The sequence below is a fragment of the Leopardus geoffroyi genome, chromosome B4 (assembly GCF_018350155.1).
Source record: "Leopardus geoffroyi isolate Oge1 chromosome B4, O.geoffroyi_Oge1_pat1.0, whole genome shotgun sequence".
NCBI lineage: Eukaryota > Metazoa > Chordata > Mammalia > Carnivora > Felidae > Leopardus > Leopardus geoffroyi.
Genome location: NC_059341.1, coordinates 2108021 through 2133369, shown reverse-complemented (window position 1 = coordinate 2133369; position 25349 = coordinate 2108021). Strand labels below are relative to the sequence as shown.

Sequence of the window (25349 nt, the reverse complement as noted above, 5' to 3'; positions counted from 1 at the left end):
TGGGGGGGAGGCTTGCCACCAGAGTGTAATGGATTTGCTTTGAGAGGGGCTACCCTGTCCCTGCTACATTCCAACCCCATCTGTCATCTCCTCGCCTTGCCCTCATGGCACCAGACCATCACAATGTTCTTTGCTGCTCATTCAAGCACATCAGAAATCCTGTGAAAGCAGGGCCTGGAAAGTGAGAAATCTGTCTGCCAGTGGGAAGGAGAAACAAACCGTTTTCTGGAGACGGAACCCAGGCTCAGTCAGGAAGGGGAATCAGGGAGAAGGGCACAGCACAGACACAGACACAGACCAAGACCAAGCCACGTCCGGGATGCACTTTTGGGTTCAGCCTTCGTGTCTTTTGCATTGGAATCCATTTGCTCCCAGTTTACAAGGCAATTTGGGCATCTGTCCCCTTGTTAGGGGAGGGCAATACCATCTGCTCAGACACTTTGAGAATTCTCGCTGTTGTGTACCTTGTGCAAAACCCCCACAGCAGCAGAGTGGATGTCTCGTTTCAGATAGATGACACCTTCCATGGTGGACGCGTGATTCTAATCCCAGCCACCCCCACGTGTCTCCTGGAACATGGCAACGTCACTGGACTTCCCTGTCTGGGGTCATGGCTCCTCTGGGTTCCCCATCTATGCAGCAGCAGGAGCTCCTACAGACAGAATTACTCAGTGGGACTCCCACTCCACACCATCCAACGGCTTCACAGCTCAGAACGAGGTAAGTATTCCCACCGTCTGCACCATCAGGATGCAGACCCCCACCCCCGACCTGTGGTTTCTTCAGCCCTTTGCCACTCATTTGCTTGAACTTGACCTGGGTCCCATTTCCTTACCTCAGGGATGGGCTCACTCCTCCCCCTAAGGTGTGTGCCTCCCTCTCGGGTTCCCACACCTGTGCTCTAGGCACCACATTGAACAAGCTGCCGACTTCTCCGAGGTGGCCACCTCACTCCTGTCATCCGCTACAGACTGTGCTTGGTTTTCCTCTGCCACACTGACTGCTTCCCCGACCTAGCGCAGGCAGACCAGTCTGTCGATCATTCACCCCAATAATGAAAACTACATCCCTATAAGCACAGACACATTCTTCTCTTTACTGCATTCTCAGCACCTACAACCAGGTCTGGCGAACAATGTTATTTGTCAAAGATTATGAAGAAATGCCTGTTCCACAGATTCAGGACAGGGAATTTTTTTTAGAAAGTATGGAACACGCTTACTGGCCAACAGAATGGAAGGTAGCCTGAGTCATATCAACAGGTGAAAAACATATGCTGCATTAGAAAGAGTCGTCTTCAAACTACCCAGGAAGAGCAGACTGGCTTCGAGATTCCTCAGGGACTCCGAACAGCCAGCAGGATTAGGCTCCACTCACACTCTCAATGACACGTACCTTCCAGCCTTGCTGAGGCCCGTCAGCCCTCCGAAGGAACTAAAAGGTGTTAATGCTGTGACAGTAGCATTCTGGGTGCCATCAGAGCAGAATTACAGGAGTTGAAGGCTGATTCCATTCATGGCAGCAGAGGGAATCCTCAGAAAGGGGGGGGGGGGGGGCTATGCATCTTCTTGCCGGGGTTTTTGGTGAGGAGCACCGGCCTTGGTGCCAGCTCACAGGAGGGGGGCCCCTCAGGTCAGCAGGGTGGGTGGGCTGGCCTCTGGCAAGGACAGGTTAGGGGTCCACTCCTGGAACCACATGTGTGGCTCCATCACAGACCTGGAAGAAATGAATGAGCAGACGTGGAACAGCTGGGAAAGTGGGTAATGGGCTCGAGAGGTTGTTTTGGTACAGGCGTTCGTAACGGACCGGTTCTCGAGACTCTGCCCTGGGCTCACAGGGCCTGTAGATGGTACCTGCTCCCTGTGTCCTCACCTGTGTGCTCTTCCGAGAAGAGGCTCTCGGTCCTCTTCCTCCTCTTTGGAGGGCACGATCTACAGGATGTTTCCCCCATGACCTTTGACCTGTGTCACCTCCTCACAGGCCCAGTGTCCAAACACAGTCACCCAGGGGAGGGCCTTCTGCACAGGAACATGGGGGCACACTCGGTCCATAGGAGGCATGTGGTCCCAACAGCGTGGAGAATGGCCTCTAGAGAAAGATACACGTGAAGGGAGAGCCCTGGCTGGAGTCCGTAGGAAGGAGTGACTGACTTGGGCTTCTGAGGTCCCGTCCCCTTCAGACGCTGCACCGTGGGTTTGTGTCACTCAGCAACACCAACTGTGCTGACTTGTGGCCTTTTTCTTTTTTCACGAAAGAGATTACCAAGGTTTTACATAGCCTTTCATTGTGACCAACGGGCTGGAAAAAACTCTTTCCATGCACACTCGTCTTCCTTCCCCATCTCGTAAGTTTTATGACCTCCTGATCACCTTCTAGGCCTCCTTCTGTGTCTGTCTTGTCTTCAGTCCCTGTTCACACCCTCTCCCCCAGACACACTTCTCTCACCTCATCGGGGGTCCTTTGTCAAACCAGGCACACAACGAAGACGGTCCTTTGTAGAAATGGACTGGCCCAGGAGAGCAGACACCTCGCTTCTGAGAATCGCAGACAGTGGACGCAGAGCTTTGGTTACTCGTCATGTAAAGACCAAACCCAAAACCCACATTCATTACAGTTGCTGATTTTCACAGCCAATTTACTCGCATTCATTCTTTTGACTTCCTTCTATGCAGAATTCAAATAAACTCCAAACTTACTAAGAGCAGTTTAACTTTTATATAGGACCATACAGCCCATCCTATCAGAACAGTGATCACTTGAGCATCAATGGCTTTTGGTAAGCCAATGCAAGTGACCAGTAAAAGTTATAGGTTTCTTCTGATATATAAAAATTTTTGCCCCTCATGTAAATGCTTCACCTATTTTGGGAAAGATAATGTTGATACTATCAAATGCACACTGTGCCCAACCTGCCCCTTATAAAACGAAGGACGCATCAAAATTTAAGGAAAATGGAAGCTAAAGGCCTTATAATCTGGGAAAAAAACAAAAGTTGAATGTAAACCTTATATTGGTAAAGTTTTAAGTGTGCAGAATAGTACATAAAGCATTCAAATATTTTTTAAACCCTAGAGAAAAATAGTACATATATAACTTAAAATCTGCCAAATCTCAGGGCTTTAAAAGGAAAAAATTATACGATATAGTAAAAAAAAAAAAAATCACAATGGATCTTCTGGTGGGGGGACTCAGTGGGAGCTCTATGCAGAGGTGGGGATCCCAGAAGATGTTACACACGTGTGTCCATTAGTCAAACATGTACTGTTAAGACTTGGGCATTCTGATGTATGTACATTTCATGTCAAAGGTTACAAAATACAACCCTCATCATCGTCTTCATCAAGTGAGGGGTGGGCAGCAGACAGAGCCATTAGAAGCTCGCAGAATGTGAGGGATCATGGAGACTGAGTGATGCATATTTTCTGCCTGCATTTGTTTCAAATTTCCCATAATAAAAATTTTTTGAACCGTCAAAACTCTGGTAGGAGGAAGATTTTCAAGGTTTTGCAATAATTGAAGAGGTCATAAAAATGTGCACTACAAAAATATAGTAGGTGGATGTGATAAATAAGTGAACAGGGAGAGAAAATCTGGGAAATAGGTTTAGAGCAACACACAGTAAAGTACGTATTTTCACTGCGTGACAAGTTCCTGTGAATTAAAACACACACCGAACCCTCACTCAGAAGGAGGAGCAAAAAATTAACGTACTTCACACGATAGAAACATACTGGTAAACAAACATTGATAGACCCCTGCAAATAAGCAAATGCCTGTAAATTAAAATTTTCCATCTATTTTGTGAAATTTGTTAAAAAGCTTAATACTTGGTGCTGGTAATGATGGAATAAAATGAGCATAATTTTGAGATGAAGATTCACAAAGTTTTGGAAGGAAGATGGGGATTTTGTTTTGTAAATGTCAAAAGTCCTAAATACATGAAACATTTTTACCCAATAATTCGAATGCTGGGAAATTAGTCTTAGAAAATAAAGCTTTTAGCCTAATTGTGGTTCCATCAATATGTTAAGATATTTAACTACAATTTGGTGTTAAACTCTGGTGCAGACACACTGACAGAACGTGACGTAACCATCAAAAAGACTTTAATAAAATCCAGTCACAACGTGAAGCATACTTAATCCCCAACAGTTTCAAAAGTTGAAGAAAGGGGACTCCACTCACAAGAAAGGAACAGAGTAGGAGACGGAGGGAGCAAATGACCAGACGGGTTCAGTGGCCAGGGAGTCCCCAACAGAGGGCATCCGAGGAGAGAAACAAGACACCACTGGGACCACACTATGGAGTCTTGAAGATCTCCATAACAGGAGCACCTTTGATTAAGACACCGTACTGATCTGGCACATCCTTGACATGTCGGAAGCCTGAAAAGCCATAACGGTTCTAGGAAAGAATTCTCCAAGACATGCTACTTCTAATTTCCATTCACTTGGGGCACCAGCTTACCAGCTGTTTACTGATACCCAAAACGTTCTTCAACTGGGGACTTCATGAAAAACCCCAAGAAGTGTTAAAAATGCCTGGCCCCGAACTTTAAATACCTATGAGGCTGCAGTGAAGATTACTTTGCTAACAATTAAAATCCTTGAAATCTACAACAGCAGTTAGCAGCCATCAAGTTTTTTTGTTTTTTTTTTTTTTGTTTTTTTTTAAAGATTTTAAGGTAATCTCTACATCTGACATGGGGCTCGAGCCCACAATCCTTAGATTGAGTTGCACTTTCCACTTACTGAGCCAGCCAGACGCCCCTATCAATATTCGGTCCTTTCTGATGTGGGTCTTGGTTACTAATATTATAGATAAAAGAGATAATAAATATGGCAGATGTACAGGCAAATGAACTAGATTATAGAATGATAATCTTTAATCTGGAATATTTCCTACACCTGTTTTTCACAACACTGACATTTTTAGGTGTAACAGGCACCCAATGAAATGCACAGATTTTAAGCATACAATTCAAATGAGCATTGAAACATCATACACCCTGGTTACGGCCACCCCAAGATGCCAAGATGCCCAGCACACCTCTTCCCACCCTCCCCAGGAAATCGCTGGTTTCTACCACCATGTTTCTTCCAGCTTTTCTTCAGCCTCATATAACTGGGACCCCACGCGTGCTCTTCCGTATCTGACTTCACTCAGTAAAACATTTTGAAATCCATCTACGTCATTGCGTGTGTCATAGCGCCTTCCTTGTTCCTGCTGGGGAAGTGTTTCTCCGTGCGAATAAACTGCTTCATTTATCCGTGCGACTGCTCAGTGGGCATCTGGGCTGTTCTCTGCTCTTAATTATAAACAATAAATGTTCCTATGTTTATTGCATGCACGTGCACTCGCGTCTCCACTTTTCTGAGATAGGTATCCAGGGATTGAAGCATCATGACGTACAGATGTGTTAAGCTTTACAAGAAACTGTTCCCAAGCAGTGTCCTCTCCTCCTGTCTGATGGAGGGCGTGGTGGTGGCACTAGAAGGGCACAGAGAAGCGGGCTCCCCGTGTTCTTCTCTGCGTGGCCCCTTCCTGTTTGGATTCTAGGCTCCGGGAACACAGTGGTGGAGCTATATCACCTGTTCGTAGGACTCTTCACAATTAAACCTAAACCTGTAACGTCGTCTCATCGTGCTCCGCTCTGGCATTTCCTGCCAAATGGCAAAAGTTCTTCCCCCATGTCTCTAGTTAATTATGTCAACAGAGAAGAAATGTAAACAAGAAATCGGTTAACTATGGCTGCAATTAAGAGTACTTAAAAAATTTGCATTAGATTTTTACTGGCCATACAGATTTATATAGAACACTTCTTCTAAACAACGATATGCAGGCATACCCTGCTTTGGGTGGTACATGTCATATCGGATGCGGATTTTCTTCGGTAACACTCTGCCCTGTGACAACTATGGGGACAAGAGAGGATTAGTATTTGCACACATTTAAAATTACACGTATAAAAAATTCATCACATGTATACCTCAATCCATCAGGACCCCCACATGGACCTTCAGGAAAAAAGGATTTCACCTGACTACTCATGTACTTGGGCACACATAATCTAGGGTTTGCCTAAACTGTGCTAATCCATCCATATGCTCATCTCTAGAAGTTCCGGATAAATTCCCAGAAGGCAGAAATTGATTCAATCTCCCTAGTAGGCTTCTAGCTGCTGCCTTGAACAAATCATCTCCGTATCTCTCTTGTACACTTGGATTCAATTTCCAAGAGCCTTCAGTTTAGCTATATGATGTCCAGTTAAGGGTCTGAACTGCAGACCCTTGGCAGAACTGCACACGTCATATTCAAGGTTTTTTAAGTTGCTAATAACTACTTGGAGACAACAAATCCCGTCAGATAATTAGAGCATCTGTTTCTCATTGTTAGTGCCTGTTCTTTGTCTGATCTCATTAGAGGTAAGATGTTCTGTTTCTTGGTGTGCAACTAATCTTCACTTGCACCCTGGACATTTCAGACATTGTGCTCAGAGACCCTGGGTGCTATTTAAATCTTCTCTCTTCTCAGGCCATTCATCCTATTTAAGTATAGAATACATGTCCTGGCTGCTTTGGGGACTATGGCTGAAAGGTCGACTCGCAAGGCTCTTCTACCATGCTGGTGCTTGTCCCTGTTCTTAGGCACCAAACCTTTGGCAGTGTTGGTTCAACTCCAGGGTGGCCTCAGACTTCATACGCTGTCTTAAAGGACCCTGTATCATCCTAATATTCCTCCCATTCGGGGGGGGGGGGGGGGCAGGGAGCAGCTCTACTCCCCACTGCCAAGCACGCATGGGCACAGGGCTCAACTCCGCTCCCTGTGAGATAGGAGCCCACTGGGGAAGGGCATGAGCAGGGCATTTCCCGATGCTCAGTTGGGGTAGGCTGGGCACCACTGAAGACCCATTCTGGGGTCCTAGCAGGTCCTTTGGCTAGACAACATGGGTGTTCCTTGGGCTTTTTCACCTCTACCCACTGGGTTTCAGGGTCAAGGCACCTAAGAGGCAGTGCTTCCCATGGTCAGAGGATCTAAAAAATAAAAATCCCTGCGTCTTTCTCACATCCCAATGCCCTTAGTCTAATTTTTACCCCACCTGTAAGAATTTTGTGACATTTGTTTTTTATGTTATTCAGAGTTTTTAGCTGTTTGGAAAAGGAGTGGAATGCACTTACTCCATCTTGCCTAGAACCGGAAATTGCCATTTTTTTTTTTTTCTGTATGTACAAACAAATCTTAAGACAAAAAGTATCGGGAATCCTAAAAGGGAAGGACGAGAGGTACTTAGAGTGTTTCTGGGTTTAAGGCTTTTATTCCAGCCTCTGCCTCTCTCATTGCAGACAGGGGGCTTCAGGAAAGCCAGATGCTTAGGGTAAACGTTCCGGACTGTTGTCTCCGTGTGACACTAAGGCAGCTCAGGGACTAGAAACAGAAAAGTGCCAAGAGCAGAGACCAGAGCAGACCTTTTAGCTCCAAAGTGACGTTGCGTCTTTAGCAGCAGGAAAGGCAAGGAGTCCGGAATGCAGAGAACTCAGCTTGTGGGCTTGGGCGTTTCACTGTGGTTTCCAAGTCCTTTGTGTTTCCTCTGGCTCTTCAGCCACAGGATGCCAGCAGTCACAGTTCAGAGGAAGACACCCCTCGAACACAGAAGCACAAATGTGAAGAGGGCCCACAGACACGAACCAGCAGAGGACTGCACCTCCTTCCCCCTCCAAGACAGGCCAGTCTCTTATTCTCCGCACCTTCTAGCAGTAGGATGATAGTTTTAGAGAATTAACATTTCCTTGGTAGTAACTGCAGATCACCCCTCGTGGCTCCTCCCTCTTCCTTGCATTACCAAGATTCCGGAACAATTTCTTCCAGGGAGCTCAGTTTGAGGTGATTGGTTCAGATTGTATTTTCCTGAAAAGGTCTGTATTTGGTCTTAATTTTTTAAAGTCTGTTTTCACGGAGTATTCTAGTCCTGTAGTTTATTATTTCCAGTTTAAGAAGTCCATTCCATCGTCTTCAGTCTGCCCTCACTGCTGCATCAGTCCCTTTAAAGGGAACCACTGGGGACTTTTTCCCTCTCCATTTTTGTCTTCTGGAATGTAACCATGGTCTCTCAAGACACAATTATATTTGGCTGAATCTAGGATTTCTTAAATCTGAATTTTTCAGATTTGGAAAAATTTTGAACTTTTCTCCAAATATTGCTACTGTCCTATGATGCTGGGAATCAGGCCATATATTTTCACACCTATACTTCCCTTGTGACCTCTGTCCCAGAGTCCCCATCTTTTCTTTGTACAATTGCATAAATTTGCTCCTGACCTGTAATTCAGTTTATGAATGCCCCTCCCTACAGTTTCTGAGGTGTTTAATAACACCTCAACTGGATTATAAGTTAGTAATTACAGATCTATACGTTCCTTCTGGTTCCATCACCTAGATTCCAATTCTTGGGTAAAATTTTCCACCATGCCATCTAATTCCCTAACCATATTCATTAGAGTTAAGAATTTGAGACATAGGAATAATGTATGCTTTGCCTGGAGCCTTCCCCTAGGATGTCAGGTCACCGCCACTGAGGGCTACACAGAGAATAGAGCCCGTTGGTGGTCTTCCAGTCACAGGCATCGCAGCTCACTGGGATGCACTTAGAGATGGAATGTCTTGTGTCTGCCCATTCTCAGGGTCGTGGGCTACTCTTGAAGCAGAGCTCTGAAGAGTCTCTGTGGGAGCTCGTGGTTCTATGATGCTGCGCTTAGGGTTTAGCTTCTTAGCTACTGTTTTCATTCCTTGGTCATTCACTCCTTAGCAGCTTAGAATATGGTGATTTCAGAAAGGAAATTCCATACAGAATGCCAGGCCTTGTATTTTGTAATCTTCTGGTCTCCAGGGTCTTGCCCCCTTAAGTCCTACTTGCCTTGACAGCTTTCTAATGCTCTCAAGTAGTTGGGGACTTTGTGCAATTTATCCAGTTACTTTGCTTATTATTGATGAGAAAGTAGGTATGATATAAGCTATGACACAGGTGGAAGCAGGAACAAAGTATTTTTGAGAGTGTACACATGCAAGTGTGCAGGGGAGGGACAGGGAGACCGAGAGAATCCCAAGCAGCCTACACACTGTCATCACAGAGCCCAACATGGGGCTTGATCCCACGAACTAGGAGACCATAACCTGAGCAGAAACCAAGAGTCAGATGCTTAACCAACTGAGTCACCCAGGCACCCCTGCTTTGTCTTAAATATTGATTTCAATGAAGTCAGGAGTCAACTCTGGTTTATAATTAGGTCACCAGCTACTGTCTTTGATTCTACACATGGCCAAGGTCCCATGTGCTTGAACTTGCTTAATGTACACCTTTTAACAGAAGACTTCATTTATTCTATTGCATTTCAATTTACACATTACACATTTATGTATTCAATATATTCATTTATATTTTATATGTAGATAAGATTTAAACATTGCTTTTAGTTTTACATTTATTTTTGAGAGGGAGCAAGAGCACGAGCAGGGGAGGGGCAGAGAGGGGGAGACAGAATCTGAAGCAGGCTCCACACTCCGAGCTGTCAGCACAGAGCCCAACGCAGGGCTCGAACCCACAAACTGCAAGATCATGACCTGAGCCGAAGTAACCAACTGAGCCACCCAAGTGCCCCTTAAACACTACTTTTAAATCTACGATGGAAAAAATTTATTTTCCACTCATACTCCACCCCCCACCCACCATTTTCCTTTTGCAGAAAGGACCTTAGTTTTGGGGTAGTTTCTATTGTTATTTGTCCCCATGTTCCTAAGTAAACTACACCTGCTACTTGGGCAAAAGTAATGAGTTTACTAGAGACAGGGTTATAAATGCAGATAAGGAGTCAGTATATATAGGTTTGTATATTGGTATCCGAGACACCTTCCAGCTGTCACATCCAATGGGAAAGTTTAGTCCTTTCCTGAGTTAGATTAATATAAAGAAACCCATCACGTTTGCAACATTGATGCCAACATGATCATGCCAAAGCAAGGTTGATCTCAGCATAAGACTTCCAGCATCTGGAGACAGATCTTTTCAAGGTGGCTGCAGTCCATGGCAGCATTACAGACACAACCCCTCCAACCTCCCGTCCTCCGCTATTGTAATCCTCAACCCCCAAAACACCCTGGGTTCTTTCTGAAGCCCTATTGTCCCAATCACTCTTTCCCACCTCCTGTAAGCCAGAACTGGATATGCACGTAGGCTAGACCATGGTGTCACCACCTTACGGCTGGGCCATCATGCCTCCACTCTTTTGCAGAAGTCCCAAAAGCAAACAAGACAGCTGCTCTTCCATGCGTCTATCATTCTTTTGGACACTGACCCTGACTCAGGAAAGGTTTCACCTGCAGACCCAAGTGTGGTCCTCTCTATCCCAATTAGTCTGGGAGGTTTTTTCCATTTGTTCAAATACAATGTAAACTCTAGAAAACAGGCGCTTATTTTTGCCACTCTACCCCAACACTCGATGTAATGTCTATCACAGGACTAAATATTCCTCTGTGAGAGGGTATAAATTAGTATAAACAATCCATTCAACAGCACCAACCTATGGTTCGCTAGTCCATACAGCTAGCTGTACACCTGTCCCTTCTTTTCTGTTTCCTCTTGGATTTCTGCAGGTTTTCTCTGGATCCCTTCCATGACTATCACTTCCCTTCTCTTCCTCTTTGCATTGAAGCACACTGAAGTTCTTTGGTCTTAAAAATCAAAACCAAATAAAACCACCAACCCTTAGAGTCCACATGGCACGCTGGCCGCTCACATCTGTAAGAGATGCCTGCATATCCTAACATCCTCCACACCCTTCTTCCCTACCGTGCTCCATCCAAACTGATAGACACACCAAAGAGTGTAAAATATTGTGAATTCATGCGGGCGAGGTCCTGCAGAATGTGTGTAGGAGTGGATCCTGGGCATGTGCGAGCTGAGGACAGAGTTTAGATCAGGATGAAATCACTTGCAGAGGACGGAGTCACTGGTACCCATCGCTGAGCTAGCCTGAGGTGCTCAAATTTGCTCTCAAGTACACAAAGTGACCCAAAGACTTTGGCAGAATTCCTTTATCATTTGTGATCAGTAATCCCTTGTTCCCCCAAAGGGTCTAGAATTTACTTCTTTTATGAAAACCTTGATACGCATTTTCTGAAGGGAGTTGCATGATCCTTGAAAAATACTTGAGTTGCTATTGGGCCAAGGCAGAAGACACAGGTGAGAAGAGAGGGTATCAAAGTCATGGGTTGTATTTAATTGCCAGAAGGCAGGTCAGCATGTTCATAACAATGGGACAGGATGGACATAGCGACTCCCTCAGTGTGTGATGCCTACTATGCTCTCAGTTATCTTAGAGAGTTTGTAGACCTGATTAAATATCCCCACCTGATAGATGTTGAATTAGGTATTTGTTCTTCTACGGAAGAATCGGTTTTCAAACTAGCAGTATTTTTCTAAATCTAAGAGGGTTGATCAATTCAGTTGAATTAGAAGGGGTGAGATGAAGGTTCCCATTTCTGGAATAAATGTGGCCCATGTACCACTACTTGGGTTATGCTGCATTTAGCCTTCCCACTGGCTCTGAAGATGATGTCTATCCCTAAACAAGGAAATGGAGACTCAGCACATGCACATCTTATCTAAGTGTATGCAGTTAATGTGGGACATGGCAAAGCCCGGCTAGAGCCCGTGTCCGGGACCCCCGAAACCATCATCCTCTCAACAGAATGATGCTTCTGCCATTAGACTTTGCCTGGAGGAAATTGTTGGCTAACACTGCAACATCGAAGTGCATTACTTCATAATCGAGCAGGTCCTTGATTTTTGTGTGCATGTGTGCAATGCAAGTACTCTCTTGTTAAAAGACAAACATCAGGGGCCCCTGGATGGCTCAGTCAGTTAAGCATCTGACTTTGGCGCAGGTCACGATCTCATGGTTTGTGAGTTCCAGCTCTGTGCTGACAGCTCAGAGCCTGCTTCAGATTCTGCGTCTCCCTCTGCCCCTTCCCCAACTCATACTCTGTCTCTATCTCAGAAGTAAACAAAAAAATAAAAACAAACATCTTTAATGGGGAAACATGGAGTTTTCCCCCTAAAAAGGCAAGGACATCCACTTTTACTCAACATAGTACTAGAAATCCTAGCTGCAGCAACCAGACAAAAAGAAAAGGCATCAAAGTTGGTAAGGAAGAAGTGAAACTTTTGCTATTTGCAGATGACATGATACTACATGCAGAAAACCCGAAGACTCCACCAAAACGCTGCTGGAACTGATAAATTAAGTCACAGGATACTAAATCAACATACAGAAACATTTTGCATTTCTATACGCCAATAATGAAGCAGAAGAGAAATTAAGAAAACATTCCCATTTTCAATTGCACCAAAATAAAATACTTAGGAATGAACTGAACCAAAGAAATGAAAGACCTGTACTCCGAAAACTACGAAACACTGACAAAACAAATAGAAGAGGACACAAATGGAAAGATACTCTATACTCACGGATTAGAAGAATATTAAAATGTCTACCATTTAGGGGCACCTGGGTGGCTCAGTTGAGCATCCGACTTCAGCTCAGGTCACTATCTCATAGCTCATAAGTTCGAGCCCCGCGTCAGGCTCTGTGCTGGCAGCTCAGAGCCTGGAGCCTGCTTCGGATTCTGTGTCTCCCGCTCTCTCTACCCCTAACCCACTCGCATTCTGTCTCTGTCTAAAAAATAAACATTAAAAAAATGTCTACCATTTAGTAGACCACTTGGTCTACTACCAAAGCACTCTATACATTTAATTCAATCCCTATCAAAACACCACCAGCACATTCACAGAGTTCAAACCATCCTACAATTTAAATGGAACCAAAAAAGACCTGGAATAGCCAAAGTAATCTTGAAAAAGAAGAGCAAGACTGGAAGCATCACAGTTCTGGACTTCAAGTTATATTACAAAGTGGTAGTAATCAAAACAGTATGGTACCGGCACAAAAAAAATGACACCTAGATTATTAGGACAGAATACAAAAACCAGAGATGACCCACATATGGTTAATTTTCCACAAAGAAGGAAAGAATACCCAATGGGAAAAAGACAGTTTCTTCAACATAGGGCGCTGAGAAAACTGGACCACTTCCTTGTATCTTACACAAAAATAAACTCAAAATGGATTAAAGACCTATATGTGACATCTGAAACCATAAAAATCCTAGAATATAGGCAGTAACTTCTTTGATATCAGCTGTAGCAACATTTTTCTAGATATGTCTGAGGCATAGGAAATAAAAGCAAAAATAAACTACTGGGACTTGGTCAAAATAAAAAGCCTCTACATAGTGAAGGAAAGAATCAACAAAGCTAACAGCCAACTGATGGAAGGGTGGAAGATATTTGCAAATGACATCCCCGATAAATGGATAGTATACAGCACACACAAAGAGCTTAGAAAATTCAACACCCCAAAACTAATAATCCAGGTAAAAAAAGAGGCCAAAGACATGGACATTTCTCCAAAGACGACATGCAAATGGCCGACACATGAAAAGATGCTCAATGTTACTCATCAAGGAAATGAAAATTAAAACCACAATGAAACAGCACCTCACACATGTCAGAATGGCTAAAATCAAGACAAACAAGTGTTGGCAAGGAAGTGGAAAGGAAGGAACCCCCTGCACTATCGGTGAGAATGTTAATTGGCGCAGCCACTGTGGAAAAAATACTCAGCTTCCTCAGAAAGTTAAAAATGTAACTACCCTGTGACCCAGCAACTGCACTCCTGGGTATTTACCCAAAGAACACAAAAATATGGATTTGAAAGACAGATGTACCCTGATGTTTAGAGCAGCAGCATTTACCATAGCCAGGATATGGAAACAGCCCACGTGTCCACCATTTGATGAAAGTATAAAGCAAAGGAGATATACATACGCCACAGACTACTATTCAGTCATAAAAAAGAAAGTTTGGGGCACCTGGGTGGCTCAGTCGGCTCAGGTCATGATCTCGTGGTGAGTGTGAACCCTGCGTCGGGCTCTGTGCTGACAGCTCAGAGCCTGGAGCCTGCTTCAGATTCTGTGTCTCCCTCTCTCTCTGTCCCTTCCCTGCTTGTGCTCTGTCTCAAAAATAAACATTAAAAAAGTTAAAGGAATGAGATCTTGCCATTTACAACCACACAGAGCTAGAGACTATAATGCTAACAAAATGAGTCAGAGAAAGACAAATACCATATGATTTCACTCCTAAGAGGAATTTAAGAAACAAGCGGGGGGGGGGGGGGGGGCGGGGAAGAGAGGCAAACCAAAGAAAAAGACTGCCTCTATAAAGAGAACAAATTGATGGTCACCAGAGGGGAGGCAGGGGGATGGGGAAAATAGGCGATGAGGATTAAGGAGGCATTTGTCATGAAGAATACTGGCTGCCGCGTGGAAGTGTTGAATCACCACATTGTACACCTGAAATAGAACACTGTGTATTAACTGGAATTAAAATAACGCTATTCAGTGATGCGGTTGAAACTCAAGCACACACAACAGAAAGGGGAATAGCTACAAATGCCTTTGGAGTGGATGGTTTTTGCCTCCAGCAACATGCCGGCCAGGATGAGGAAAATCCTGAGTGGCACAACAGCAGGGGGGAGAAACGGGAAGACCACGGAGGCTGCTAATACGTACACCCCACGTGGAGAATTCTTTTGTGTTCCAAGTTTCTCCACACCCTCATGGTCTCACACGCTCGTGCACACCAAAAACAATCTGATCTTGGGTTGCCTATGGAGAAGACCTGTGCCCAGCTCTGACAGCTTCTCAGCCACGGTCAGGCTTTGGCGTTTTCTGGAATTCCCCAGACAGGGAGCGAGCCATGCCACATAGACGGCCGTACGAGCTGCCCAGAACATCTTCACGTGGATGGGGATGCCTGTGCACCAGCCAGCCTCCTGAATGATCACGTCTCCCCATCTCTGCTCACCTCTCCCCAAAGGACAGGCTATCAAATGCACAACACTTCCATTGCAAAGGGGAAAATGGACTGCTTTTTCTCTCCAGGGTTTGAGGAAGCCTTCCTGTCAGCCTGAGAAGACTCAGCATGGTTGCCTGGATACTCACTCTCCTTCACTCTTACTCTGATTAAATAGCAATTTAGGTTTTTTTTTTAAAACTGATCTGTCCTCTAGAAATATGATCAGCCCTCCCTTACACTGATTTGTCAAGTGGTGGGTTGAGCATCGCTATTCAGGGATGGTTTTTCAATAGGGTAAAGAAATGGACTCCCCAGTTCCTTTATCCCCATGGAATGTATACAAACCAAACACAGTGAAGCTTCTAAGGGTAAGTGGGTCCAGCAGATTTTGGGGTTTCTAGGGAGTAAGGAGGGCGCAGGTGTGAGCTAAGACATTTTGTTTCACAACTTGATAAAAAGCATTGTGAATAAATGTCCATCAGAATAATTCTATGGGTGGGGGAAGGACAGAATCCCTCAAAACCAACATTTTTAGAGGGCTTTCAAAACACTGGTCTCTGATATTGTTATCAACAAAGTCAAAGCCCCAATGTCCAGATTCAGAGGAAATTCGGGATATAAAAATTCATACCTGCAATCAACATTTACACAATCCAGTTTGAGGTAAAATCTGCATGTGATGGAATATACACATTTAAGGTGCATGATAAACCGTGATAGGATACCGCCTGTGAAACCATTACTATGGGCCAGAGAACACACGCTCAGCATCCTGTGTTCCTGTGAGACATACCCCTCCCACCCTGCTCAGGACCCTCATCCTCAAGCACAAAGGGTCTTTCCCTACAGATCCCTTTGTTTCTGTTATGAAAACCCATTGAGAAAACAGAGTGTGCGCTCTTTCTTCGGACTTCAGATCACTTGGACAATCATTCATGCTGTTGAGCGAAGTAATAGTGCACCCCATTCCAAGGATACAGATCGTGTTCATTCCCTTCAACTGTAGAGACCTTTGAGTTATTTTCAGTGTTCAGCTCTTATAAATGAGGCATTTGTAGGTCTCCGTGCTCCTTATAAGGACATATGGCTACGTCCATGGGAAGTGTAGGCTTAAATTTTAAAGTCGCCGCTACATCCTTTCTCACAAAGTGGTTGTACGATATACTCCCACCAACAACACAAGAATGCCAGTAGCTACATATCCACGCTAACATCTCTTCTGGTCTTTTCTAAACTTTTAGTCATTCTAGAAGCCATGTGCATCACAGCTCTGGTCTGCAGTTCCTGAATAATACATTTGAGGTTTTTTTTTTTTTTTTAATGAATTTGACATCTTTGATGAAATTTGTTGAACTCTTTTACATGTTTACTAACTGCACTACTTTCTTTGGTATTTGAGAGTTCTGTATATATTCACACATCTGGAAACAAGTCCTCTATTGGATAAAGAGGGCTTGTTCTTTGCAAAAATATCTTCAGGTCTAACATTTTCACTCCCCTAACAGTTTCTTTCAAAGAATAGCTCTTAGTTTTGGTGTCTAATTTACAGAGGTTTTTAAAATATTACAGACCATGCTGTTGGTACATTAACCTCTTTAAACCAAGATGTAAAGGATTTTTCCATTAGCTTCTAGAATCGTATAGCTTTTGGTTTTAAAATGAGATCTTTCTGGGGTACCTGGGTGGCTCAGTTGGTTAAACATCTGACTTCAGCTCAGGTCATGATCTCACGGGTTTGTGAGCTTGAGCCCCGTGTCAGGCTCGCTGATGCCAGTGTAGAGCTGATCCTCTGGCTCTTTGGATTCTCTGTCCCCTTCTCTCTGCCCCTCCCCTGCTTACGCTCTCAAAAAATAAATGTTAAGAATAAAATGAGCTCTTTTCAATTCTTAAGTTTTTATTCCTACTTTATTTTTTTATTTTTATTTTTTTTCAACGTTTATTTATTTTTGGGACAGAGAGAGACAGAGCATGAACGGGGGAGGGGCAGAGAGAGAGGGAGACACAGAATCGGAAACAGGCTCCAGGCTCTGAGCCATCAGCCCAGAGCCTGACACGGCGCTTGAACTCACGGACCGCGAGATCGTGACCTGGCTGAAGTCGGACGCTTAACCGACTGCGCCACCCAGGCGCCCCGCTACCTTCTTTTTTGACTCATGTCTGTTCTAGTTTTTCTTTTTTTGGTATGTCTAGTTATCCCGGCTGGCTGTCAGACCTTGTGGGTATTTCTCGAGTGCTGAATTAACAGTTTTCTTATAATTATATTTTGTTCTAGGATACAGTTACATTGCTTGGAAGCAGTTGGGTTGTTCTGGCTCTTGCTTTAAGGATTTTTGGACAAGCCCAGAGCATGGGATATTAGTCTAGGTAGATCACCCACCCCCAGGACAGAACAACCTCCCACATTCCTCCACACGGCACCCCGAGTTATGAGGGTATCTGTGCGGTGGCAGCAGCTACACCTTCTGAACCGGAGCGCACCCTGAGCATCGTCTTTGATCTTCCCAGAAGGTCCTTTCCAGGTCTTAGCACTTCCCTCCAACACGTGTGGTCCTTTACACTTTCCAGAGCACTCCTTGGGCATTTTCAGCACCTATCGAGAATTCGCAGTCCTGCAAACTGGAGCTGTTCTCGCTGCGCTGGAATCTCAACTTCCTCTCCTCACCACAGGGAACCTGCTTGGCTTCAGTTCCCACTCCCTGGACCCCAGCCAGAAAATTCTCTGAAGGCCATAATCTCAGAAAATCGTGGGCTCCTTTGTTTATAGTCCCTTAGGAAGGAATCCAGGGTTTTTGTTCTTTTTTTTCTGGTTTTATTTCTGCCCATCACTGTGGGCAGGATCATCAACCTAGTCCCGGTTATTTGTCTTGGCCAGAAGTATAGGTCGTTCTTTTTTTTTTTTTTTTTTTTTTTTACGAGGAGATTGTTATAATCTAAAAGTAATTATTAAGTACCTCTCCACATTATAATCAGCTAAAACCACCATAAATGTTGCTCTCTGCAAATCACTGTGCTTTTATGCCAAATCACTTTGTGGGTTACCTCATGTTGAATGTTATGAGCTCCAAAGTGGGTCAGTTCTGACATGCTAATAATTTGTCTTGGGAATAAACACACAAAATCCGAGGGAACAGTTAGCAAGAGGCAGTATGTGCTGAAGCAAGGGTGTTGGGAGAAAGCCAAAGGAGGGACAGAGCCAGCGGACAGGGGCAGGAAGAACAAACAAGAGGGAGAAGGAGACAAAAGTAATCTTTCCACTCTGGGGCTCTTAACACATGATGCAAACCATGGAATGCCTGAATGATTAGTCATTGCGCATTCCTGATGCTACGCTTGTACTTAGCCATTTCAATTCAATGTAGTACTTGTCCATTTCAATAATTGACAAACAACATGGTAAGAGGAAATAGAAAAGGCACATTTAGGGGGAAATGTCTGGATTTTAGACAATCCCCCATGGAAAGCTTTGAAAAAAAAATCATTTTGGTAATAGTTTCCTAGCCCATATGCCAAGTAAGAAAAGTGGATGGACACTTTTCATTTAACTGCTTTAAATATAATTTATACTCTGTCCTGTCCCATATTGTTTTATGAAGTCAGCACTCACCAGATGGCATTTGAGAACTAGTCCAGTATCACAGTTTATCTGTAAACTAAATATTCTCATAGAAGTTCTAGGCAGTACCCCGTCTCCTATTAAATTGAGTATTCTTCTCAGAGTTCCCATATGAATTCGATGTAACAGTTCTCCATCAGAAGGGCTTTAAGACATTGGGGTCAAGTGAACAGCATTCTATTAAGGTGAAGGATCATTGTCAATAATTTTGAAGTGAGCTGGATTTAGTTAAGCAACCACGAACTGGACAGCTGCATTTTATAATTGACAGTAGAGAAACCAGAGTAGTAAAGATAATCGGAGATTAAAGGTAGGTACTTCTCTTCTCGGCCTCTATGTACCTGAATTAAGACAGCAGTTCCTGCTCCTAAAGAAGTTTAGGGATCAAAATTAAGAGACGTGTCTGCAATTTTGCAAAATTTCAACAAGGTCCCTCAGTTCCGCTTTTTTGAAAAGCTCAATTTCTATTCCAAGACATGTAATTCATCATCAAAATTACATCATTAAATAAAGACATGATGGCTACGTCAAGCACTGGTCGACTTTAATTTGGTGAGAGACTAATTTAGAAGTTTCAGGATATTAGGGACAGGACAGAGAGGCCCACGAAACATTGGAATGGACCCTGAGGTGCAGGGACCTTAATATCATCTAGTGTTAGGAACTAGTTTTATTTGTTGCTAGGGAGGAATTACATTCAGCCCAAACTCCATTTAGGGAAAAAGAAAAGGCTTTTTCAAGGTCAGATCACAGGGTACAGAAGCAGTGGCCATCCCAAAGTCTCAGATCATTTTTTTTTTTTTTTTTTTTTAACGAAGCAGAATGTTCCAGCATGGAGATAGGTGACCCCTGTGTTTAACCACAACCCTTCAGCTCTTGGAAAGAACTTTAATCATGAATACAGAAGCTTGCTGGGGCAATCGGGGCTAGATGAGGCATACAGTGGCATGCACACAGAAAGCATTAATGCAACAGCCAAAAGGAGAATTAGAGAAAAAAGGCAAGATGAAACTAAAAGAACATCACCTAAATCAGGCCTCTACCATACTTCTCACTGCACTAATAAAAAACATAATTCTAACCATTCTGACCACCTCCAGTAGCGGCCCAAGCCCAACCCATTCTTCTCACAGACCTGTGTTCATTTCTACAGACAATGTATAATACCACCCTGATCTGGAAATCAGGGCAGTGTGGCCCGGGAAGGCAACCAGAAAATGCCATGGAATGTTGGTTTGCTCAAACTGACAAGATCCAAGCATGTTATGAACCACACACCTAAGGACCAGGATGAGAGACTAAGAGAAAAATTACCAGGTGTACTCACAACTGCAAAGAAAAGATCCCCCCTCCCATTCCCGAAACCAGCCAGGGCGTGCCCGGTTGTAGTCTGACCTAAAGGTGGGAACCAATCAAGTTCTGCTGAGTGGTTTGAAATAAAGGCAGGAACCAAACAAGTTCTGCTGAGCGTTCAAATTTAAATGTCAACCAATAACAGCTCTGTAACCTCAAAAAAAAAATCCCTAACTTGTTTGTGCCTGTCTATAAAAGAAGCTGTAAGATCCTTGCTGGGGGCCTCTTAGTGTCACCGGCAACGAGTGCGCGGAGGACCAGGTTCGAACCTGCAATAAACGACCCTTGCCGCTTGGCTTTGACTCTGGTGGTTTGTTTTCGGGGGGTCTCTCGAATCGGGGCATATCTGGGGGCTCGTCCGGGATCCCCCCAAACCCACCAGACCCCAAGTCAACGGGTCGTCCCTGAGACCCATCAGTGAGCCGGCTCTGTCCGTTTCTGTATGTCTGTTCGTTTCTGGCTCTGTCCGTTTCTGTTTGTTCGTTTCTGGCTCTGTCCATTTCTGTTTGTTCATTTCTGGCTCTCCCGCGCAGGATCTGTATCAGTGACTGACACGGCCCTGGCGGACGCGCTATAGGGCAGTCAGTTGGGTCCAGTAGGAGACGTCCACTGGCACCCGTCTGGGGCACCTCTTTGGGCCCATCGGAATTTTTCTGTTCGGGTGGCAGACACCCGAAAAGCACTAGCGATCTAAGTGTTCTCTATTCTGTAACTTTTAAGTGTTAAACTCCTTCTCTTTCACAGGTGACCTGGCCTGGCTCAGCCAGAAATCCTCATAACTTTACTGTTTCTCTTTTTAATCCTTTCCTCCACCTCCAGGATACAGATGGGCCAATCTCAAAGCACTCCTCTTTCTCTCCTCATTGCTAACTTCAGGGATGTTAGAACCAAAGGACAGAATTTGAGTTTAGACATCTGGTGGGGAAAAATTAATAACCCTCTGCCGCTCCGAATGGCCAACCTTCGGCGTTGGATGGCCAACCGAAGGAACTTTCTGCCTCCCTATGATTGCTAAGGTGAAATCAAAGATTTTTCTACTGGGTCGCGAGGGACCCCCGGATCAGATTCCCTACATTCTTGTATGGCGGGGTTTAGTGGAAAATCCACCCCCTTGGTTGGCCCCCTTCCTATCCTCGGGAATGTGTAAGGTCCTTGCCATGCAGCCTGCAGGTCCCCCAAAATCAAGGACCCCAGCCGCGCCCTTGTATCCCATATTGCCCGATAGTCAGGACCTACTATCCCTAGACCCTCCACCCTATCATCCCCCTCCCCTCGCACCCCAGGCCCTGCCCGCAGCAGCTGCCCCACCAGTCGCCCCGCTAGTTGCCCCCCTAGGGGAACCGGGAGGACGGGAAGCGTCAGCTGCGCCAGAACCGGGAAGACGGGAGGCAGCAGCCGCACCGGGCCCCATTGAAAATGAAACCAACCGCGAGGGGCCAGCCGGCCAAACCCGCGGGCACACCCAGCTTGAGCCAAACCCCCGCCTCCCCGACTCCACTGTGGCCCTACCCCTGCGGGAAATAGGACCCCCCGATGAAACAGGCAACCCCCGACTCCAGTATTGGCCCTTTTCCACCAGTGACCTTTACAACTGGAAAACGCAGAACGCTCGATTCTCTGATAACCCTAAAGATCTAATAGCTCTTTTAGACAGTGTCATGTTCACCCACCAGCCCACCTGGGACAACTGTCAGCAGCTCTTCGGCATCCTGTTCACCACAGAGGAGCGAGAGAGGAACCAATTAGAAGAAAGCTGGTTCCCGGAGACGACGGTTGGCCGACATCTAACCCTGACCTCATTAATGCAGTTTTCCCCCTAACCAGACCTCCACAGGACGAATGGGACTACAACATGGCAGAAGGTAGGGGAAGGCTACTCATTTATTGCCAGACTCTGATGGCGGGTCTCCAGGCTGCAGCTCGCAAGCCCACCAATTTGGCTAAGGTATATTCGGTCGTACAGGGAAAGGCAGAGAGTCCAGCTGCTTACTTAGATTAATGGAAGCCTTTAGGCAGTTTACCCCCATGGATCCAGAAGTCCCTGAGAACCAGGCTGCTGTCGTTATGTCCTTTGTAAATCAAGCAGCTCCTGACATTAAAAAAGGCTAGAGGATTTAGAAGGTAAACAGATCCAGGATCTGCTCCGTATAGCACAACGGGTCTACAACAACAGGGATGCCCCAGAAGAGAGACAGATCAGAGCCACAGAGAAAATGAGTAAAGTCCTGGCCGCTGTAGTCCAGAAAGAACAGCCACCCCCAGAAGGCATTCAAACAATACGCCCTCCCAGGCAGCACTTAGATAAAGATCAACGCGCCTATTGTAAAGAAAAAGGCCGTTGGATACGAGAATGCCCCAAGAAGAAACAACCCCGCCCCAGCCAAGGGCAATGGCAGCCTAAAATAGCCCCCATGCTGTTTACCCAAGATACAGAATAGGGAGGACGGGGTTCAGATCTCCTCCCCGAACCTAGGGTAACGTTGCAAGTGGAGGGGACCCCGGTCCAGTTCCTAGTTGATACCGGGGCACAGCACTCAGTTCTGGTCAAGCCCCATGGAAGAGTATCTGAAAAATCATCCTGGGTACAAGGAGCCACCGGAATAAAGTACCACCCCTGGACAACTCAGAGGACTGTGGCCTTGGGAACTGGGAAGGTAACCCACTCCTTCCTGGTCATTCCCGACAGCCCCTGCCCCCTGTTGGGGAGGGATTTGCTTACCAAAACGGGGGCCCAAATTCATTTCCAACCGGGGGGCCCACAGTGACTGACTTCCACAACCAACCCATATCTGTACTCACTGTGAAACTAGAAGATGAATATAGGCTCCATCAGGAACCCACTCCTCTGGATCAGGGCATCGAGCCCTGGCTTCAACGCTTCCCAGACGCGTGGGCAGAAACGGGTGGTATGGGGTTAGCAAAACATCGCCCAGCCCTATTTATAGAGGTCAAGCACGGGGACGGACCCCGTCCACGTGCGCCAATACCCTATGCCCACGGAAGCCAAAAATGGCATCACACCGCACATCCGCCGCCTCCTGACTTCGGGGTCCTATGCACCTGCCACTCAGCATGGAATACCCCCCTGCTGCCCATGCGCAAACCCAACAGCGGGGAATACAGACCAGTGCAGGACCTGAGAGAAGTCAATAAGCGGGTGATGGACATATATCCAACCGTTCCTAACCCCTATATACTCTCCTGAGCGCCCTCAGCCAGAAAAACAATGGTATACTGTTCTGAATCTAAAAGATGCTTTTTTCAGCCTACCACTAGTGCCTAAAAGTCAAGAGCTATTTGCATTCGAGTGGACAGATCCAGACAGGGGCATAAACGGCCAGCTCACTTGGACCAGACTGCCACAAGGATTCAAGAACTCTCCGACCCTGTTCGACGAGGCTCTACACGAAGATTTAAGCAAGTACAGACAACAACACCCTAATATAACTCTCCTACAGTATGTTGATGATCTCTTAATCGCTGCCGAGACACCCGAAACCTGCATCCAGGGAACCTAAGGTCTCCTGCAAACTCTGGGAACCTTAGGCTACCGCGCCTCAGCAAAGAAGGCTCAGATCTGCAAGTCAGAGGTAACTTACCTGGGTTACTTACTGAGAGGGGGGCAACTCTGGCTAACGGATGCCCAGAAGGAGACTGTCCTTCGTATTCCCAGACCACAGACACCACGACAGGTGAGGGAATTCCTAGGGTCGGCTGGGTTCTGAAGACTATGGATACCAGGGTTTGTTGAATTAGCAAAACCTTTATACCAGGCAACAAAAGATCAACAGCCTTTTAGTTGGACAGAAGAAGCCGAATAGGCCTTCCAACGAATTAAAACTGCTCTGCTATCAGCACCTGCCCTGGGACTCCCCGATGTCTCCAAACCCTTCCACCTATATATGTAGATGAAAACCGAGGCGTAGCTAAGGCAGTGCTAACCCAGCATTTAGGCCCTTGGCACAGGCCAGTAGCCTGTCTAAAAAGCTAGATCCAGTGGCCGCCGGATGGCCACCCTGTCTCCGGATGATTGCAGCCACTGCCCTAATGGTAAAGGATGCTGATAAGCTAACCATGGGCCAAGAGCTACAAGTCACCGCCCCGCATGCCATCGAGGGCATCCTTAAGCAGCCGCCTGACCGATGGCTGAGCAATGCCCGACTCACTCATTACCAGGGACTGCTGTTGAACCCCCCAGGGTCATCTTCACCCCCCCTGAACCCAGGCCCTGAACGGCCCTGAACCCAGCATCACTGCTGCCAGACCCAGACATGGGAACCCCACTTCATGACTGAGCCGACATACTGGCTCAAGTTTATGGGGTCCGGGAGGACTTGCAGGATCAGCCATTATTGGACGCAGACGCCATCTGGTTTACCTACGGAAGCAGCTTCGTTCACCAAGGACAAAGGTATGTGCAGGGGCGGCCGTGACTTCAGAGACCGAGGTGGTGTGGGCAGAAGCTCTACCCCCCGGAACCTCGGCCCAGAAGGCTGAGCTAATAGCCTTAACCCAGGCCCTAAAGTTAGGAAGAGACCACAAGCTAACCGTGTACACTGATAGCCGATATGCCTTTGCCACCGCTCATATACATGGGGCAATATACAGAGAACGGGGGCTCCTCATAGCTGAAGGGAAAGACATCAGAAATAAAGAAGAGATTCTAGCCCTGCTAGCAGCCTTATGGGAACCTAAAAAGCTAGCGATTGTGCATTGCCCAGGACACACCAGAAGACGACCGACCCAGTTTCCTGGGGCAACAATTTGGCCGATCAGACTGCAAAAAACATAGCTCAGCCCCCAGCGCAATTGCTGACCCTACAGCTGCCAGACCCCGGACCCCGGGAATTGCCCCCCAGCCCTGAGTATTCAGAAAGCAACATTCAATAGATGAGTAAACTTCCTATGACCCGAATCAAAGATGGCTGGTGGAGAGACTCTAAAAGCAGCATTATACTCCCAGATAAACCAGGATGGCAAGTTCTAGAGCAGATCCATGGCAGCACCCACTTAGGTTCCCGGTGAATGTTCGACTTACTGAGACAGACTGGACTAAAAATCAGAAATGTCTCTGATACGGTTGATCAAGTAGTCATTAAATGTACAGTGTGCCAACTCAACGATGTGAATAGCAATCCTCAGACAACAGGGGTAAGACAAAGAGGGAGCAGACCGGGGACCTATTGGGAAGTAGATTTCAGTGAGGTAAAACCAGGAAAATATGGATATAAGTATTTGCTAGTTTTTGTAGATACCTTTTCAGGATGGACTGAAGCCTTTCCAACCAAGAATGAAACGGCACAGATTGTAGCCAAAAAGATCCTAGAAGAAATCCTGCCCAGGTATGGTTTTCCAGTAATGATAGGGTCAGACAATGGACCCGCATTCATCTCTAAGGTAAGTCAGGGACTGGCT

The 25349-nt window shown here is 45.8% G+C and overlaps 1 protein-coding gene across 1 annotated transcript; it reads left to right on the top strand.

The window, feature by feature from the left end:
- Positions 1-5140: 5140 nt before the first annotated feature.
- LOC123591040 (proline-rich protein HaeIII subfamily 1-like) lies at positions 5141-21754 on the top strand. Its single transcript, XM_045464771.1, has 3 exons — positions 5141-5148; positions 20468-20472; positions 21083-21754. Exon 3 carries the CDS (start codon positions 21092-21094, stop codon positions 21752-21754), a length of 663 nt encoding a protein of 220 aa, XP_045320727.1. The 5' UTR covers positions 5141-5148; positions 20468-20472; positions 21083-21091.
- Positions 21755-25349: the final 3595 nt, after the last annotated feature.

What these genes read in the sequence shown, in the direction of transcription:
- LOC123591040 (XM_045464771.1), top strand. Translation starts at nt 21,092, where the DNA reads ATGCAGCCTGCAGGTCCCCCAAAATCAAGGACCCCAGCCGCGCCCTTG.